This window comes from Malaya genurostris, chromosome 2 (genome assembly GCF_030247185.1).
Source record: "Malaya genurostris strain Urasoe2022 chromosome 2, Malgen_1.1, whole genome shotgun sequence".
NCBI lineage: Eukaryota > Metazoa > Arthropoda > Insecta > Diptera > Culicidae > Malaya > Malaya genurostris.
Genome location: NC_080571.1, coordinates 65,777,207 through 65,798,811, shown reverse-complemented (window position 1 = coordinate 65,798,811; position 21,605 = coordinate 65,777,207). Strand labels below are relative to the sequence as shown.

Genomic DNA, 21,605 nt, shown 5'->3' with positions numbered 1-21,605 from the left:
TATTACAAGCACATCTTGATTGATCGTTTTGTACAAGCACTTCGAATTAAGCACATAAGTCGATTTATGTAGTCAAAATACAGCTTCTTTCAATGGACTTTAAAGTTGTTTCCGTTCAATGCATCACGTCATCCGTGGTACATTCTGTTGAAATTGTCCTAATAATATCAGAGTTGGGTTCACAACACATAATTTGAGTTCAAGAAAAAAAAATTCTGGTAGATGCCTGCTCTACCTTTTTACGGTAACAATAATCCAAAACATTGAGAAAGGATGAAATTAAAAAAAAAACATCGAAAACGCGGATACAAAACAGAGACGACAACGACACACGTGCAGACATCGACACTGCACAGATGGATACAAAAACCAATAGAGCCCAGGTACGGGTCCCTGGTCTGTGCAGTCGCGGTTGTTGTTACCTTTCTTCGGTGTGCAATGGTCCTGCTCGGATGCGGCGGTGGCGGCGGCGGAGGAGGAGGAGGAAACGAGCTGATCGAGCACCAGATAACCGAGTAGTTTTTTCTCCGAACCTGTCGGATCCATCAGAGCCAAATGTGGTAGCGGTGGTTGCTGGAGCTGATGAAGCTGGTGCTGCTGGAGCTGTTGCTGATGCTGCTGCTGTTGTTGCTGCTGATGGCAGCCGGCTGACGTAGGTCGGGGGGGACCACCAACGTGCGCGAAAAAGTACCGTGTGGAACGAAGAGAAAAAAAATCGTATACGACATGGAAGAGAAGTACAAAATTTTAAACGTCGTGGAAATCATCGTCACAGGCTAGCGGCGGGGGTGGCGATAATTATGCACTTTTCGTCGCTGGCTCGTGTAATTTGGCGTGGATAATTGAGATGCATGCAAAGGGTTTTTGGTTGAAAAGAAAAGGAAGGGAAGTCGCGAGATGCGGATGTGCTACGGTCTCCAAATAGAATGGGTTTTTCTTTAAGCTTTATGAATTTACAAAAGTCGTTGATTGCAACGTTCGGATATGGGTTGAACTTTCCATTGTGATGTTTTAGTGTTTCGAAATGGGTTTTATTCACAAAACTATCAATATCGTACTTTAGTTCGAAAATGTCTGCCAACAAATAAATCTGTCGGAAATGTTATTCAAGCTGTTGGTTGATTTGCAGATTTACGATTAGCAAAGTTTCTATAAGCTACGGTAAAGCATGCACATTTTTTGCATGACGAACCATGACTCATGAGTAAAAGCGACGCATCCGGATTTGAAAGTGTACCCTGTTATTACCTTTTTATAGCCATTATAATTCTCCCGTTCGTTGTTGGGCCCTCCCTTTTGAACAACAACAACAATCGATAGAATGCAACTCAGAAGTGGCGGTGATGTGATACCGGGCTTCAAAGTTGAAGGGATCGTTCGGCAACTTTGAGAGAAAATCGGAACCGTAATGTCAAGTCAAGCGAAAAAGAAGGGTCCAGGATCAATCCACTAAAGATGTTTAAAAATCGATAAGATCTAAATACAAAAATAGGAAGCAGCTTAGTAATAAAATCGTGCTCTGGATGTTGCGTTCGATTGGATTTTGTTTTCTCAAACTGAATTCATTCTGAGCCTTATTCGGTAACTTTCATTCTTTAGAAAAATTCCAACTTCTTGTCGGAAATCTTTTAACACTAAAATAATCCCTTCGATCATCTGTTGTTAGGTTTGGATTTATTCAAATGTTCGATTTTACAACAAAATAGCTTGAACCCATTGAAGATAAGGCATGACCCATTGAAGATAAGTGACGGTGTACAATATTGAACACACTTTACCTTATAACTCCGGAACCGGAAGTCGGATCCGGATGAAATTCAGGAATTCCGTATGGGATCGGAAGACCTTTCATTTGAATCCAAGTTTGTCAAAATCGGTTCAGCCATCTCCGAGAAAACCTAGTGAGATTATTTGACACATACACACACACACACACAGACATTGCTCAGCTCGATGAACTGAGTCGAATGGTATATGACACAATTTTCAATACTCGGTTTTTCAAGTGATTGCATAACCTTTCTATATGAGAAAGGCAAAAATAGAAAAAGGGAATGTTTTTAGTCGTAGATTTTAGATATATTGAAATCTTTTGCTTTTGTAATATGCACAGTATAAATACAAATCACAGAAAGCTGCTTAACATAAATTCTGGAATCCGTACTAAAAGATTTTAATTTTTAGAGGTTTTTATAATACAAAACTCGTAAACCCGTAAAATAAAATATTCGCTAATAATATATAATAATAAATATTTTGCCAAATTTCAATTTAGGATCTTTAGTAAACAATTGTTCTGTGTAATTTCTTTTCATATTTTCGGTAAAAAATACCCCAATGCAAAGTTGCAAAGATGTTCTTCGTACCTTCTCCGGTTTGCAATTACTATACCACTTGATATCATTTTATTTTTAGTGTAAAATAAACCCAAATAACTTTCCGTCCGCCAAACTTTGAAATGGACCGCTGTTTTATACCGTTTTCGTTTTTGAACCTATACGCGGGCGATTCTGACTCCGAGTAAAACGAACAAGTGGTACGTGCCCTAAACAACAACTCATATAAAAAAGAAAAAATAAACAAACTCGCATGGATGCGTAGTGCGACCCGAGAAAATTTTCAGAGCGAACCCAGGTTGCCAAAACAAACACATCAAAAGTTGTTTGGGCGACTCTGGGGTTGGCTCTCGGGCTGCTCTGATCAATAAACGAAAACGGTATTAGTTAAATTTAAACACTCGACAAAATCGAATGTCATTTTTCAGTAGGCCATTTCGGCGAATGTATTTTAATCGAAGTTCGTTAAAATCGGTTTATCCATCTCTGAGATTATTTTCGTACATGTCACCCTGTAATTCCGGAACCGGAAGTCGGATTCATTGCATTCTATAATAAAAGAAGGCCTTTCAGAAGAAATAGTCCCGAGGAAGACCAGGAATCCACAATTTGGTTCAATCCAAGGAATTCATTCGGTCACTTGAAGTACTCTGGATGTGATGAGACACAATTTAGAAAAGTTTTAAAAGATGTGAGGGTTTTACGCGCGTCTGGAACTTATTCCCCACCTACACGTATATCATCGAGACTATCACAGGTCAGAAGAAAAAATAAATAAATAAATAGATGGCAGGACGTTTGAATAGAACTTCTATTCAGTTCACACATTGCTCGGCCGTTGTGGTCCTTTTTTAAGTCTCGTCTTGCTGGTCTATTTTTTATATTATTTCTTTTACCCAGCCTTTGACCATTCTTGTCGTTCACCGGGGCCTTGCTGATCTATATATAAAAAGAAAGCAGCGATAAGTCGTACACTTACTAATCTTGTTTCACTATTACCTCCCGTTTTTAGACCCAACAGACACATTAAAATCCCGCATACCATTGTCCAGCCCAGAGATAGAAGGAAAACTGTTCCGGAAATTGGATCTGTGAAAACTGGTTCAGCCGTGTCTGACAAAATCGAAGTTTAGGAAAATTTGACCACTCCCTCAACCGGAGATCTCTATTGTTGTATACCAATCGATTCAAATCGAATATTTTTCTTACTGTACAATTTTCTCGAAGATGGCTGAACCGATTTAAACCAGCTTAAGCTTGTTCCAAAGCTAGTATTGGCTCACTGATTATGTTCGAAGATCAAGTCCCACCTTTTTTTTGTGATAAGATAAAATTTTTTTTAAAGATATAATTAAGGGCACTTTTCTTCGTTTGACCATAAACAAATCACCCTGTAAATCCAGTCAACACCGCTACAATTTAGGAATTTTATATGGGATTACAACGCCTTTCGTTGTAATCAAAGATATTGTTAAAATCGATTGAGCCTTCTCCGAGGAAAGTCAGTGCACAAATAAGTCACCTACACAATCACAAACATTTTGCGATCTCGACAAACTGATTCGAATGGTGTATGACACTCGGTGCTCCGAGTCTTGGTTCAAAAGTAAGTTCCCACCGTGATTGCAAAGCATTGATTTATGAAAAATGAAAAAATATGCGTTTTCGTTTTTCACACCAATTCTTCAAATTTTTGTGACAAAAAAAGTTTCTAGGTTGAAAACAAAACTTGTTCACTTGGCTGTTTCTCAGACTCTCTATCATCACGGTTTTTGACTGATTACGTTTGTAAGAATAGGCTTTAAAATTCCATCTGTAACATCCAGATTTTCATGAATTGGAATCTTGAACTGTGAGCGATCGTGGATTGAAACTTCGATTGAACATTACATGCAAAATAGGCAAAAATGGTCTAGCAAAACGTGCATAAACGGAAGAAAATCAACTTCAAGTTTTCCTAGAACCGTTATCAAGGATGCAGTGCACATTTTAAGTGACGATTTGCTATTCGTTTCCTGCAGAGTGATTTCAAAATTCAAAAATTTGAGTGAAAGTCTACTGAAATTTCTACGGCGAGTATCACCAAATTTGAATATTTTTTACTCCATTCTATGAGATATTTAGATGTAAAAATGATATTCAACTATTGTTTGATAAAATTCTTTAGGGAAGTGTAGTATATTTGGATAGAGTTTATGGTTAGTCTCAATCTCCCTGCTTCCCTCTTGAAAGGTAAAAAAACCTCTTCCACAGCTCAACGATCACCAACGATAGAATCACTGTTTCAAGCAAATTCAAGATGTACGCAAATCTTAGATTCGATATTGGTTACATTCCCTACACGTCGGACCTTCGCATCACGCCGCCAATAGTAGAGTGCATCAGCTCAATTCATCCAACGTCACAAATGCATGGGACTAACATCAACTACCGTGACGTTTGATTTCGATCCGTTGAGCATCGCACGAATCAGTCTAACCTACTTCACCAGAAAGCCAAGTTCCAGCAGGATCAGCCACATTTTGTTGCGGTCAAGGATGACTTTTATCGTATCAAAGAACGCTCACTAACAACTCTTCACACGATTGAATCAGTGCCATCAAAGAGAGACGGATATCATCGCAGCAACAAAAAACCGGTATGGTTCATTTAACGTAGAATAGACACCAACACGAGAGTGAATTTCTCTCTATGACCTGTCTGAGAATTAAAGGTTAGCTCGCTGCTGTGGGTATTCTCTCTGAAGCAACAAACGGTCGCTTATTCTCGTTTCGCGATCCGATTCTGTATGGGCAGTTGATAATTGCGATAGAATCAATTTACTATTGCCGCTTATTCTAACTATGTGCATATAACCTTTGTATAAGTTGTGTCTATGAAAATGTATGTGAATTCTCCACACAAGGGTTTTGAAATATTGCAACCTAGTATGAGAATCATTTTCTGCGATAATTGTCAACTTGCGTTTCTCTCTTGGTAAATTCCACACAGCTATTTGCGGTCTACGGTCCATTCTTTGAGTTTGTCGATGTTTTCGTCGGTTTTCGATGTCGATGGCCTAGCGCTTCTCTCGTCATCATTCACAGACTCACGGCCACTTCTGAAACGTTCGTACCACTGATAAACGACTGCTTACTTCAGAGTATCGTTGCCGAAACACTCTTCTAACATTTGCAATATCGTCGCAACATTAAAACCGGTTTTAACGCAAAATTTAATGCAAACTCGTTGTTGCAACTTCAATTCCATTTTGAAAATGGTACAAAATCGAGGATACGCACAATCGCAGATGTACTCAATACAGTGTAACTTTTACAAATGTCCAAGTATCAAGCTGAAAATTTGATAGAATACAGACAGATATGGCAACCTAAAAACAAATCTAGTCGGGTGACTGAGAGCATCACACGGTGGTGATCAAGGTAGTATACGACAACTGCCTGGCGAGACCAGCGTCTCGCCGATTCAGGTGTTTAAGTAATTAAGAAAAAAATATCTTACTTGGCAAGCAATTTGTACTTTCGTACGGAAATTTAAAATAAATACCTAGTTGATTCGATAACTTTTAAGTTCAAGATACAGGAAAAGATCATGTTTTGGATAGCTGTAGAATTGAAAAAATTGAGTGTGATTTTGTTACTGTATCGAATAGTCTATCGCACGGTTTTTCAAATGATCATCCCTGCAGAGCAGTAGTCATGCTGGATTTCCCCGAAACCGTTCATCTATATTTTGTGAGAGAAAACTGCTTCCCACAAGCGGGCATAATTTCAAATTTAAACCGAGTAATAATACCACCATGACGGTTGATATTTTATTAATTTATGGCGCTGAGCTGACCGCGACTGTACATACCGTGTCGTGATCTGTCCTAGTCCCGACCGTCAACCGAAACCGAATCCGAACGGGAGAGGAACTGCCCGTGGGAAGGGGCGTTTTGCACACGGGCCCTGGCAACTCGAATTAACTCGAGTCGACTAGAACTAGCTATAGCGTTTGTTAGAAGCGCGGGATGACGACGACGACCACGGCGATGATGATGCAATTAATTGCTGCCCTTAAATCAAATGTTGTGTTAAATAATATGTTAATGTCGTGTCGGGGGAGAAACCCCGACCTCTAGCGGAGTCTGGCAACACTTGCGTAACGTGACCGGTTCCCCGATCTAACGGGGAGCGTTGGGAGGGCAAGATAGAAAGGAAACGAGTACACGAGAGGAGGGCATGATATACTGGTCCCCCAGGAAGTTAGCGAGGCTGCAGCACACTGGAGTACTCTCGTTTCAATTGCTATCTCTTGAATTTACATATTCATAAGGTTCTTTGAACGTTTCTTAGAGCTTTAATTGCCGACTGGTTGCGAGCGCTCGCAAAGGTGGTTTACCAAGGGTTTCATTTTTTTTTCGTTGTTGCCCCGACCCGACTAGCTCTCGGCCATAGTCGCTTTCAGCAGACGGGAAAATGAGTTCCCCGAACATGTGAAGAAAATGTGTTCCGGCCTGTGGCCACCACACTGGCCTCCGAAATGGGGAGTGGCTTGTTTCTCACGAATGGGGGTTCCTTCGAACGACGCGACGCGCAAAAAAAACCGCAAACGGTAGGTGAGACGTGCGGTCCAGAAACCGGCTAGGGAGTACAGAGTGTACATTGAAAACAAAATAAAACAACAACAAAAAAATTGAAAACAAAAACCATACACACAGAATTAGAGACTTACCGGGATATTGCCACAGGGCGGGTGGTGTTCTAACGGCATTCTGGACGGCGGCTGCAGCGGCGTTAGTCACGCCCATCGTCACCGCCTCCGACGAGAGGGGTATCATGGTGGAGTTGGTTCCTGTGAAAAACATGTTCTGGCTCAGACTCGGTGTGGTGCAGCCTGTTTCTCGAGAAGCATAGCGAAGTTGATGATGTTTTGATGGTGGTGACGGTGGCGTTGCGATGGTGACGACCGCGGGGAGGATGAAGATAAAGCGGTGATGTGTGCAAGAGTGTCGAACAAATGGCAATATGTGGCGACGAGATGGTATAGTGTTGGTGTTGCCCCGCACGGCCATTCGTAGATGGAACCGGGCGATGGGTGCACGTGAACGAGTTGGATTGGTGGGGAGCGGGGGAAGAGAAAAAGAAAGGAGAAAAAAACATATATGTGATAATTATGCATAAACAAGTTTAATAAATTAACGGATCCAAGAAACGGGGAGGGCCGGTGTGTGGTTTTTGGACTCGAGACGGAAGGTTTCCAGAGAAAAAAAAATCGTATTAAGATAAACGTGGCAATGTAGCAAGCGAAAAAGAGCGAGACGGCTAACTAGGCCCCGGTGAAAGGCCCCTCGCGCGCACGCGAGACAGAGAGAAAGAGCAGGGGGGAGGGGGCCCACGTCCGTGGCAAACAGGTCGATTCTTGGTAATCGAAAATAAATAAAAGCGAACATAAAATAAATTAACGAAAATTACCTAAATCAGCGGTGGATCCGGTAGCTGCTGCTGGTGCGGTGGCAGCGATTCCGATTCCGAACCGGTTCAGTTCTTTGGTTTGGTGAAGCTGCGAAGCTTGGGCAGCGGTCGAATCTTGTAACCGCTGGCGGGCGACGGCGATGCCGACCGGGATCGTGGCGGCGGCCGCATTGTTCTGCGTGCTGGTGATTCCGATATGGTCCATCGTGTTCCCACCGATGCCGCAACTGGACGGGCAGGCCAATGCCTTCGGTGATTGAGCTTCGATCTTCACAACGGCCGTCAGTGCCGTTGTGCTGGTTTCGAAATTGTTCGATGTGGTTACTTCGGACACTTGGCACGGTTCACGTTTAATCTGTGGATTAAGAAACAAACGGAAAAAAAATTCAATTTCATATCAAATCTGATCACCTGATAGGGGTCTGAGGGTTATTCGGCGAACGGCTCCAAGAGCAACTGAATTTCTCTCGACGTAGCGCAAAGTAACACCAAGCAAAAGGCCAACGTCTTCTTCGGCGGCAGTGGCGTTCGATTCATCTGGAGCGTCCATAAAAGATGGCCATAAAATTTTTACCCAAACGTTTAGGCTAATGAACTGGTGGCCGGTTTATGGCCAACCGTACCCTGGCTCCGTTCGCTCTCCGGTACCGTTTGGAAAGGCTTATAGAAATGGGCCTTATAAATAATTAAACAACGTGAATAGCCACGCAGTGGCTGTAACAACGAAACAAAAAAAAAACGGACATGCCAGTGCTCTCCAATTTTGTAAAAAAAAGTTGAAACTTTTTGCTCGTTAAATGCAATTATCATACGACAGCGGCTAAGTACGTGATTCATCCATCCAACGATTCGCGAGATGTTTTGCGAGGGATATAGAGGGAGTGAGAGCCGAGCTCACCGAATAGAATCTCGTTCGGTACGGGGGAGTAGCCTGGCACTAGATTCGTCCCGGACCAGGCTACGGCTATACAAGAATAGCTCGTAGCATGAAATGAAGGCAAAATTGAAAACAATGCACTTTTACGTGAATAGTAATGTTTATCATCATTATTATTATCGCGTGTGCAGTTGCCTTCTTCTTTCATCCTCCCGCCCCGGGTTCAGTACCAGGGTTCCTACCAAGGTACGGCCGGTGTGGAGTTTGGATGACGACGAACTGCAACGAAGTACCTCTTCACGGCTGACGGCCACCCCGCCGCTGATGGAACGCGCACCGGAAGACAATGGCCGTTGTCGTTGGCGTTTATTTTTTTCTCTTCTGCTGTACGTGTAGTACTCTGCGCCCGTTCGCTGGAGTTTGTTGTTATTATACAGTAGATGAACCTGCCTCTGAACAGTTGCGCTTTCCAAATGAAAACAAAGAAATTAAAAGGCGAAATGCCATGCCATGAAGGAAGAACTGAAGCAAGAACTGAAACTGATGCCCCAACGTCGAATGCAATCCGGGCTGCCAATGATGGTAATTAGGGCTAATGATGAGGTGGACAATCTGCGGGATAAGAGGGTATAATTTTCAACTCGGCACCTACCGGGGGTGCACCGATGGGCTAGCGATGGACTGCGAAATGGTCTGTTTGAGGTTGGAAACTGTCAGGATTGATTCGTTTCCGGGTTGAACTGATTGTGTATCAATTTACTACCGTGAAAGATCGTTCGAAAAAATGAAAACTGCATGTGAGTTTGTCATTCAAAACGGAAAATGATTGTTAGGTTAAAACTATCTGTTCATGATCAATGATTTTTTTTCCTAAGTAATCTTTTCGTTAACAGTTAAATTTGCGACAACAAATGAAATGACTGTTTCACCTTTCATAGTTCTTTGTATTACTAAGATTGAGATTATAGAAGAATCAAAAAATTTGCAGGCAAAACTGCAGGATTTTGTAGCATTTATTCGTAGGAAAAAGAAACTCGATTCGTATACTTTTGTAAGATACGCCTTTTCTTTGAAAAAAACTGAAATATGCCTGAAAGTGTTTTCCGTCTTCTCGTGACACAATCTCCAAATAAGTCCCCGGTCTGACAGACATTCTTCAGATATCAACTGTCAAAATATCATGACATTCGGTTCATTAGAGTGTTAGTTATTTTGATTTCATGGGAGCTACTTTTGGAAACTTATAAACAATCGAGAAAAATAGTCTCGTGTGTTGATAAAACACTGTTTCCGATCCTCTCGCTGATGATAACGTAAATAGGTGAATTATTGATTACTGATTACACACTTAAAAAAAACCCTGTGATTTTACATCTTATTATGCACATAAATGGAGAGTCGCAGTTCACGCAAATTTACTTGAAAGAACATTTAATATTGTGTCTAAAACTCCATAACATGAAATTCATTGAAATAAAAAAAGAATACTGATAGCAACAGCCGCGACTTGAACCTAGAATCATCGGATCGCAAGTACGTCTGTTAATCGACTGAGCCGCAGAAGCATGCATCTGCTTGGCTGGTAAAAGGTGCATTTAAATTCATACAGTCGCACCTGCTAACAGAATGCAAGTTACAGTCGAAACCAGTAAAATTCAAGCTCATCTAACATTAAGTCATTGCAAATAAAATTTTCCGTCGTTTGACAAATTAAGTCTTTAAGAATTACATCGTGTGAGGGATTAAGTCACATGCAAAATTCAAGTTTTTTCTAGTGTAGTTGCTAATTAGTTACGGTAATTTTTTGACTTGTTACTCATTTTTTTTTACTCTTTAGCTAAGTTCATATGAAGTTAACGAAGCACCCTTTCCAAATAAGCTGGGAAATCAAATCGAGACCCAATGGATAGTTTGTTGCTACAAAGTAATGGTAATTTTTAGTTTGTTGTTTAATTTGGATTTTTATTTTTTCGAGTACTTCATTAAGTTGATATGAAGTTCACGAAGCAGCTCTCCCAAATAAGCTTGAAAACAAATCGAAACCCAGTGGATGGTTTGTTGCTAATAAGTTACTAATTTGTTACGGTAATTTTTTATTTATTTATTTGAGCACTTCATTAAGTTCATATGAAGTTAACGAAGTACCCTTCATAAATCAGCATGAAAGTCTACTCGACGAACGACCAAAATTTAGTTAAATCCGGATATTAATAAACGATATATATAAAAAAGTTATAAAAAAAAACAATCGAAATCCAATGGATAATTTGTTGCTTATTAGTTGCATTAGATCAATTTTTTTAAAATTTTTATACTTCGCTAAGGTCATATGAAGTTAACGAAGCACCCGACCTAAATAAGTTTGAAAGTAGATAACTAGTTGCTATTTAGTTACTAATCAGTTACGATAGCAATGAGCAACAAATTATCCCCTGGGTTTCGATTTGTATTCAAGCTTTTTTAGTGGAGTGGTGCTTCGTTAACTTCATATGAACTTAACGAAGTATTCAAAAAAATTGGGCAATATATTCAAAATCACCGTAACTAATTGGCAACAAATTGTGCCTGAACAACTTATTGAACAATAATTATCTAATCACTATAGTCTGGGTCCCGGCTCATTGCTCCATTCCTGGCAATGAAAGAGCCGATATTTTAGCCAAACGTGGTTCTATTGAGGGGGAAATTTATGAGAGACCGATTGCTTTTAACGAATTCTATAGCTCGTCTCGCCAAAGAACACTTGCCAGCTGGCAAGCTTCTTGGGATAAAGATGATCTGGGTCGGTGGATGCACTCAATTATTCCGAAAATATCGACAAAGGCATGGTTCAGGGGACTGGATGTGAGTAGGGATTTCATTCGTGTGATGTCCAGACTCATGTCCAATCACTACACGTTAGATGCACATCTCCTTCGAATTGGGCTCTCCGAGACTAATCATTGTGTTATCGGGATATTGATCATGTCGTTTGGACATGCGTGGAGTATCGTGATGTCAGATCTCAACTAATAAATTCTTTGCGTACCCAAGGTAGACTATCCAATGTCCCAGTTCGAGACATTCTTGCTTGTCGTGACCTTCCATACATGAAACTTATTTATCATTTCATAAAGAAAATTGGAGTTTCAATTTAATAAAGGCCCCTTTTAAGACTTAGTTCTGATCCCAGCTGCGTCCATGAGTTCAACCAATAGCTAAATTAGAATTAAAATTATGTAATGATACAAACAAACTCGAAACAGTTTATGAAATTATCAACAAAATGTCTGAAAATAACAGCTTATTTTATAATTTATAGAAGTTAATCGTTTGGTTCAAATAATATTTCCGAGTAGATTTCATAATTAATGACGAGTTACCTAAGATGATAGTTAAGTAATAAGAGAATATGTTTTAATAAATTCAAAACGTTGTGACTATGTTAGAATTAAATTAGGATAAGAATATTATGTAAAAGTGATGCTACGGCGAAGAAAAACTTATGTAAACTGCCCTAAGAAATAAACGTATTTATGAAAAAAAAAGTGCAACAAATTATTTACCTATTTGCGTTATCATTGGCGAGAAGTGCCTCGTTTAGTTCATTTTCGTGAGAAAAAAAAGATATACTGTGCAAGTAAATAAATCAACCATTATTGACTAGCACGCTGAATTCAAATATGGTCCTGTAGACAACGATGATGCACCAAAAAGTGCACCGATGATCGCCTGATAAGTTCATACCATCTTCATGGAAGTGTATTCACAATTTTGCATGATCAATTGAATATAAATACCAATGTTCGCAAAGCTAAATTTGATGAAATAAAATTCGAGTTTCTATCGCACTCACCACATTCACCAGATTTAGTCCCCAGCGATAATTTCCTGTTATCAGATTTCTAACAGAAGATTTTTGGGTAGAGATTTGCATCGAATGATGAGGTCATCGCTGAGACATAAAGGTGCCAGAAGCAAACACAAATCCAAAACGGAGTGATTATTTATTGATGGTTTTACTATTAAAGCGATCTCTTCATCGAAAGCAGATTTGTTGGATTTTTTTGCAGGTTCTTAAAAGAGCCGATTCACTAATTTTTTGTGATATTCCACCATTTTGCAGTGGCATTTTATTCTAATACGAAGAATCAGTTTTCCAATGAAAATTTCAGTTTCAGTCCCTGAATCTTGGTCCAGAACTTTGATTCTGGTGTAGATAAATAAATGTAGACAAAGAGAACTCAACTGTTGTAAACATCAGAAAAATTCCGCAAAGTCGTTTTTTTAGAACCTTTGAAATATTCCCCAACCTTCAAAATATTCACTACTACATACTTTACTGAACATGTAAATCCACAGAAAAGCTGCTATAATATTGTTTGTTGTATTTTGTTTCTCTCATTTGTTCCGTTATTTAATTGTAGGTTAAATATGTTTGTCTTCAATAAGTCGTACTTTAGTATAAATGTACCGTTACAATTCTGGAAGCGAAGCAGTGAGAGTTGCAAAATTCACACAATCAACTAATACGAGCAATCATCTATATTCGAAAGTGTGAAAGATTATTTATTCGTATTCACAGCCTCCAGTTATCTCTGTGACATTACCTATTCGCCTTTTATCTACTAGAATCGATGCGTATAAATATTCCAAACAATAGGTCCAAAGATATCAGGTCAAGCTGCAGGTTTTAATATTCTAACTGTTCGTACGGTTTTATTTTCCGCATTTTGGATTTTTACCCTTGCATAGAGAACAAAGACGTAGTCCCACGTCAATCATTGATCGCCTACAACTCGAATCGTCTTGATCAGAGCTTAAAATTGTCACGCATTCTCAATGACAGAAACCATTCCAACAACCTCATTTTCAATATTTTACAGTCTCATTCGTAAATGACTGACACCAAAACAAACGAAGAGCGACGAACCAGTTTCGTTTCTCATTGAAAAAATGAGAGTATAATTGGCAACGTTACTCTTTTCCCTATGACAATACGAAACTTGTTTGTAATAACGTCTTCAGCCGAATTTCAATTCTCAATCTGTGACGCTTGGCTATAAAAAGTGACTAAAATATGAGAAATCAAAGTAATTATACTACTACAACAAATTCGAGCATCAACAGGTAAAAGTCATTGTAAAACCTTTTTCTGTCATTTTCGATTCTCAAAGCTTCGGTTGAATACCGACACTGCATACTATGGGATTTTCACTGAAAACAGCAAATGACTGAAAGGGCAAATGAAAGAAAGAACACAATTTTTAGACTACTGTTCCGCTTATGTCATCTACTGGAAATGAATTTCGTTCTCGTAGTTTGCAAGCGAAGCTGAGAGTGACATTAATTTTTCTTCATTTTCGTCTATTTTGAGTCAATCAAAATGACTCTTCTGGTCTTCATGAACAAACTACAACGCATGAATATTTAAAAAGTAAGAAGTAAATTCTGACAAACAAGTTGCTTTGTTGCACTTCTCATGCTACCGATTATCACAATTCACTAAGTGTATCAGATAATAATGAGGGATTTTTCAAGAGATGTCGCTGCAAACAGAAATTCATTCAACATTGGAACTATTGCGTCATTGTTTTGCGGTAACATCACGGTTCAAAATTAACCGTTCAATCGATCATTACTTTAGGTTTTTGGATTTTTTTTTTTAAATTTTGACTATAGAAGTTTTAATCTTAAGGTCATTCGCCGCTCGGGTCAGAAAATCTTCTTGACCTTATGTTCGGAGCGCGTAGAAAAACCGCGTAACTTCGGAAATCCGCGAAGAAAAAAAACCGCAAAATTGAAGATTTTTTTTGTTTTGGTTCTAAATATTTTAGAAATACATAAAATGTTGCGATATGGTGTAATCTCAAAAAAAAAAATGGAAAAAACGTTTTTCGGTCTTTGAATTTGAGACCGTGTAATTTCGGAAATCCTCATAGAAAAAACCGCAAAACTAAAGAAATTTTTTGTTTTAATGTCAAATGTCTTAGAAATGCTTGAAACGGATGAGCATGAACTTAGCGAGGCACCTCTCGCCGATGATAACGCAAATAGGTGAATAATTTGTTGCTAATTGGTTTCTAATTAGATACGGTAATTTTGAATTTGTTGCTGAATTTATTTTTATTTTTTTGAGTACTTCGCTAAATTTATATGACGAATGCGGAGCCCTTCTCCCAAATATTCTTCAAAACAAATCAAAACCCCGTGAATAATTTGTTTCTAATTTGTTGCTAATTAGTTACGGTAATTTTAAAACGGCTGTCTCAGTCTTATAATAAAAACGAATGTTGTTTACTGTCCGACGTTTCGGCCTTTGATGTAGGCCTTTTTCAAGGAAAATAAAGTCTATCGTTTATAGTCAAAATATGTCGATAAACTATAAACGATAGACTTTATTTTCCTTCCACGATTATCACCCCAGTCGAAATCAAGTATAACCGGTAATTTTAAATTTTTGTAACTTTTTTTTAAATTTTTTTGAGTATTTTGTTAAGTTTATATGAAGCCCTTCTCCCAAATATTCTTCAAAACAAATCGAAGCCCAATGAATAATTTGTTGCTAATTAGTTAAGGTAATTTTGGTATTGTTGCTTAATTTTTTAAATTTTTTTGAGTACTTCGCTAAGTTCATATGAAGTTAGCGAAGCCCTTCTCCCTAATATTCTTCAAAACAAATCAAAACCCTGTGAATAATTTGTTTCTAATTTGTTGCTAATTAGTTACGGTAATTTTAAACTTGTAGCCCAATTTTTTTAAAAATTTTTTGAGTACTTTGCTAAGTTTATATGAAGCCCTTCTCCCAAATATTCTTCAAAACAAATCGAGGCCAGGTGAATATTTTGCTGCTAATAATTTACGGTAATTTTGGTATTGTTGCTTAATTTTTTAAATTTTTTTGAGTACTTCGCTAAGTTCATATTAAAAAATTACCGTAACGTAACTCAAATTCAAAATTACCGTAACTAATTAGCAACAAATTATTCACTGAGCTTCGATTTGTTTTGAAGCACATTTGGAAGGGGGGCTTCGCTAACTTCATATGAACTTAATTAAGTACTAAAAAAAATGAGCAACAAATTCATAATTACTGTACTTATTAGCAACAAATTATTCACCTATTTGCGTTATCATCGGCGAGAGGTGCCTCGCTAAGTTCATGCTCATATGAAACGGTGTAATCTCAGGAAAAAAATCAACTTTGGGTTTTAGAAAAATTTTAAGATTTCCGAAATCGAAATATTTTTTCTGGTCTGGTGTAATCTCAAAACAATTTATTTTTAATTGTAAATTTTCTGTCAGTGTCAGAGAGTGGACTAGAAAAAATTCTAAATAATGCCAGATCTCGATGATACATTTCTAAGCCAAAATAAGAAAACCAGATAATTTTGAAAACTCGCATAAAAAGGCGGGTGGGTAATGTCAGAGACATAACTGGATGTCGTGAATACGAAAACAACTGACATGTGCCTTAACACTTCCGAATATCAATTAGTTGATCAATTGTATGAATTATGCAAGCATTCCCCTTTTCCACATTTTTCGCAAAAACAAAGAAGGCTTCACTTGATCTCGATTACAGTGAATTTCACACAGCGAAAAGTGCAAAACTCAAATCAAACAGTTCTAGATTTGCACTAAACTGAGGATATTTCCCTTCGATTTGCGAGCAAGAAATCCTAATAGTTCTTTAGAAAACTTTTAGAGCCATTAGAACGGCTGATTTTGTGTAATGTTCTCCACTGTTGCTTTTTCATCCATGCAAATGACTGGCAGCTGTGACGTAATCACTCTTGTCGGAAGCGAAACTAGCTTTGCAAACGGCACAAAATACATCTGCTCGCATTGGCGATAGAATCCAAACTGATCCAATTTTTGTTAGGAGCTTTCTTTTTACGTGATTTCGTTTGTAGCTTTTTCACTAATGGGCGGTCCTAACGGCTATAAAAATAGTTTGCTGAATGGATGTTTTGAAAACTAAACGTATGTGATTAATCTGCATTCAAAAATAACCATCAAATGCAGCTGAGGTCCGTTATCAGATAAAATTTTCTACATTTTTTCAATCCCAACTAGAGTCCACCATTAAATTAGAATCGTTTTCTCAAAAAGTCCATTTCAATCCAACACAGCAACGAAATTAAGGTGGCACTAGCCCGGCATGCACTCGCTACACATAAGTTAAGCCTGGATATAAAGATAACATAAACTTAAATACATCGAACATTAGTGACTAACGAACCTAACCTCGCTCTCTATGTACAAACGAAATTCCTAATCCTTAAATGTAACTAAAGGTAACACTTGAAACAAACGTAAACCAACTGAACACAATAGCGAACAATTAAATCCAATTTCCGTTGGATCGCAAATTGACAGCCAGCCAGTCTTCACACACACACACACGCACACACTTACGGGACGGCACAGCTGTGGACGAGTCCAATTCAAGTGTCACCGCTAGCTGGTCGGTTTTGTTGAGCCGCATGGCGCCGCCTCACGCCAAAGGTGATTCCACCGCAGCGATAAAGAAGCAGCCCCGTCGCGGTTCAACATTTGCATTGGACCCGACCGCCGCCGCTGCCGCCCCCGCCACCGGCGCGATTGGCGCTATCGGTTCAATTCCGTTCTGTTCGTTTTTTTTCGCTGTTTGACATTCTCTATGGTTATAGCTACTGTCGATACGAGCACTGGGACTGTCTTTGATGAGCACTGGCATTGACATAAGTGTTCAAACATATCGAAATTTTGACTGCGAGGATGCGAGGATCGCGTTCATTTTTCAAGACAACGTGCGCGTGTGAGTGTGTGTGATACAATTACGGTTTGTTGTAATTCTTAATCGTACCCCGTTAGGCCGAGAAAGTGAAGCACACAGAAGAAAAAAAAAGTGGAACAGATAAAAACGAAGACTTGCATCGGTAGCGGGATCGTTCCGTACTCGACGCATGTCCTTCGTTCTAAACGAAAACACCGAACACGAACGTATGTGTGATGATCACTTACGTGAATGGCCGGACATGCCGAGTCGGGGGTGTTCCGCGGATGAGTTAAACCGAAGCTGCGCGACTGCGTCGATGGTTCGCTTGCCGTAGAGTTGGGTTGGGATCCCCAGCGACCGGTGGACAGAGAATGTTGTTGTTGTTGTTGTTGGTATTGGCGATTACTGCGCGGCGTTACGATAACACTGCAGTCAGATGGGCGCTGGTTAGCGCGTTGATGATCGGTTCGACCGACGAGGGTCTGATTGATGGTGCTCAGTGCAAAGGACGGCGATGACAGACAGGACGGTGCTACTGTTGCGGTTGTGACCGTGTTCGTCGTTGTCGTCGCTGGCGTTAGCACCAGATCGAGCGTCGTTGCTGCTGCGTCGTTGTCTACCGGACGGCGATGGCGATGGTGTTCCGACAGCCGCAGGAACGTGGTGCGAGCAGAAGTACCAGTTATATGAGTTTGGGGTGGTCTTGGGTGGTTCGGAACGGTGTGATGTTGATAATGGTGGCGCTGATCTAATCCGTCTGATTTATTGCTACTACTGTTATGATTAGTAAGATTATTGCTATGGTAAGTTATCTGACTGCCGGAACTAATATTTTCCGTCTTTATGGTTAAGTTAGTTACGGATGGTACTGGAGGTACCTGAGTGGAAATAACACAGTAATGATAAGAAAATTATTGTATACACATTATTACACGTCGGGGGAAATGCAAGAGAAGAGAAGAAAGCACAATGGAGTGAAAACTACTTGGGGTGAAATATGTGCCATATGAAGGAACGTGAAATGAAAAATTCATCGCCCAACAGAGCGTTCGTCTATTACTAGCATATTGTTTTTTTTCTCTCTCTCTCTCTCTCGCTCGTGAATTGTGTTCTCTCATTGTGTTCCGAGGCAAAATTGTGATGCGCCTGTCAACGTGTAATCGAATAATTATACCTCACCGTCGTCATTAAAACGTACTACATCATAACGGATTAGACCAATCTGGCGGAATGAATCCAACAAAAGAGGAAACAGAAAAGTAATTTTGTTCGATAAAAGAATTTTGACAGCTCGAACTGGCACGTTCCAACCGGAGGGAAACCCGTAATCCAGTTCGAGCTTCTCACACTGTCGGTGGTGTGGTGGCTTTTTAAGTGCATCAGATTTTCCCCGGATCTACTCGCAGCACAGATGCTCGAAAGTTGAAGAAAATGTGCATGCTTGCGACGGGTTTCGGGTGCTATCTTGTGCCATAGAATCCCCCCCTCCCTTCTCCCCCCGATACTCACTTGTATCTGAAGCGGCTCTAGAGTGCCGTGCTCCCACCTGCCGATGCAGGTCTCCGTCTTTTTGGCAACCGACGTGGTTCCATTGATGAAATCGGTCTGTGATTGTACAAATATGCTGCTATTGGCCTAAAAGAAAAACAAGAGGAAAAAAAAACGAAACGATCGGTAAAAAGTAAAAAAAAAAGTTCATTAAAATCTTCATTATTGCTTCATGTCGAGAGAACCGGGCCCGCTCCTCCGTCCCACTGCTCGCCCAGCAGCTCAATCATGAGTGCTCCGAATGTTGGTCCGGTGCCGGACAATTAACACTATTAGCGGCGAGGAAAGCAATTTACAAGCTTTTTACCGCAGTTGGAAATTATCTTGCATCGTGTGCTGATGATGAGTTCTTATGTTAGGGCCTGTAGTTTACAGCAAAACTAAGATGAAAAAAAACGTAAAATAAAGACGCGAATCATGTTTTTCTACGAACCGTTCCATGCTAAAATTGCACATCGAGTGCAGACTACGGAGACGGCATTGCTCCGGGAGGTCATTTCATAGGAATCTGACATCTTGAGTGACATAATGCCATGTTGATTGGATGGTTCTCTAGTGGTCCGGACTGACGGATAACTTTGCAAATTGCCCATGAATCAAATCGCTTTTTTTTGTTCGACCCGGCAGCAAAAAGTTTGATGGTTCGGCACGCTATCTGCAGTAATGGTCTGGAAAAAGTTGATTTTACTGCCTATTTCGCAGCACCGTCCCGTAGCTTCTGACAGCAATCTTTTATTGTGCAATTTAGTAATTAAAACATTTGAGTAAACTTCCTACTGCAAGGAGCTTGGTACAATTGCAAGCAAATTAGATGGAACTTTTAGAAAAAATTATCCTTTACACAATTGACCTATGAACTGGGTCTAATGACCGAAGTTGAATAGAAACGTCAAATCAAGATTTGTCCCTCATATTACTTGTATTAAATATCCTTGAGTGCAAATCTTGTGACCTATAAGCCCATGAAAGTTGTTTAAAGAGTATACGGACTCGAATTGCATCACATTCAAATATCTGTAACTTTGTACCAATTGGGCATTCTCAATCAGAATTTTGGGTAAAACAAATTCAATGTGGCAATTCAGGCAATTTGCTCATGTGTCACAAATCTATTTGTGACAACCGGTACGATCAATAGGCACGTATACAGAAAGAAATGACTTCAAAAGTGTATTCTTCCACTTCTAAGGTCACACAATGGTCCTACACTTTTCTGGCTGGATTTAGCCTCGTGTCATTACTCAAAAAATGATTAGTGGAGTTATACACGGCTAATGAGGTCAACTTCGTGCCGAGCGACTTCAATCCCCCCAACGCACCGGAATTGCGGTCAACTGAAAAGTACTGGGTCATCATGAAGTAGGCGCTTCGGAAACATCCTAAGGAGGAAGATAGAAAAAAAAATGGATTTCGATGCAAAAAAAAATTTTTTTTTGGTCCAAACGTTGTACAAGATCTTATAAGTGGTGTTCAGAGGAAGGGCCATGCATTTGGGTATGGTTTTGAATTTTGTATAAAGCGAAGATGAAAAAGTTTGATAATATATTTGAGTTGGTTCCCTGAAAGTTTGGAGATGATCGGTTGAATGGGTGAATTCTGCCAAATATTTTCTTGTGATGCAATTTGATTCCGCACACCCTTTAATACAAAGTATAGAGTTATCGTTCGTTGTGCCACCTACGTATCGACGCGAACGATTGTATAGAAATCTGATACAAAGCAGACTAATTATGTTAAAATAAAAACAAGGATTAATATGCATGGAACGAGGTCATTCCGTCGAGGCAAATTTCGCCGAATGGTTTTTTTTTCGTCGAAGCGTGGTATTTAATCGAAAGAGTAATTTCGATAAATCAAACCAATTACAAAAGTTTAATTGGAGTAATTTCAAGCTATAAATTTTAGAAGATAAGTCAAAAAGCCTAAGTATGATTTTGATGCGCCTTTGTTGTTTTCAGGTAACGTTTCAACGGCTGATAATTTGTATTTGATATTATTTACATTTCAATCGGTGAATCTGTGGTTTGGCGAACAATTTGTAAGTGTGGAATGTTTTCTAATCCATTTGTGTTGTTGAAGATGTTTACATTCGGGAATGCTTGCTCTCTTTGTTGAATTTCTCAGAGTGCTTCATGGTTGTCGGAGTGAAAATTTTAGGAAAGTCGGCATCTCTGCACGGATAGACCGAATTCAGCATTTTGGCGAAAAAAATAGTTGATTTTCTGATTTTAGTTAGTTATTTTTTGAGACAACTAAAAAAATCTTACTTTTGCTAATTTAGATTTTCTATTTCTGATTCCCTTAATAATAATAAAATATTTGTTGAAATGGCTTTTTTTTTAGTTGAATTCACCAATTCAACGTGCTGTCATTTCTTAGCTAAGGCACACTTCATTTCCATTCAACTAATTTTTTAGTTGTATTAGAGAATTAAAACGTTGTTTTCAACCAACATAAATGGTTGAATTGGCTTCTGCAATTTGCAGCTATGTGGCGCACTGTCACCGAAAAAAACGTTAACACCGTAATGACTACTAGCCACTAGATGGCACACTACTACCGAAAAATATTTCAGTCGCGGTAGTCTTTTATATATTTATACGATGTTGTATTGGAGACAAAGACATAAGCGAAACATAAACTAC

At 39.3% G+C, this 21,605-nt stretch overlaps 1 protein-coding gene across 11 annotated transcripts in view; it reads right to left on the bottom strand.

Moving 5' to 3' along the window:
* The window catches only part of LOC131427464 (protein winged eye), a 758,071-nt gene that overhangs the window by 23,175 nt on the left and 713,291 nt on the right, over positions 1–21,605 (bottom strand). For 6 of the 11 annotated variants that reach the window (XM_058590671.1, XM_058590670.1, XM_058590669.1 and 3 more), the window contains exons 5-9: positions 18,922–19,047; positions 17,658–18,290; positions 7,793–8,147; positions 7,053–7,214; positions 423–647 (exon numbers count right to left, since the gene is read on the bottom strand). In XM_058590671.1, the coding sequence (XP_058446654.1) occupies positions 423–647; positions 7,053–7,214; positions 7,793–8,147; positions 17,658–18,290; positions 18,922–19,047 (1,501 nt within the window). The remainder of the gene's footprint in view (positions 1–422; positions 648–7,052; positions 7,215–7,792; positions 8,148–17,657; positions 18,291–18,921; positions 19,048–21,605) is intronic. The other 5 variants (XM_058590677.1, XM_058590679.1, XM_058590672.1 and 2 more) reach the window with 4 other exon arrangements.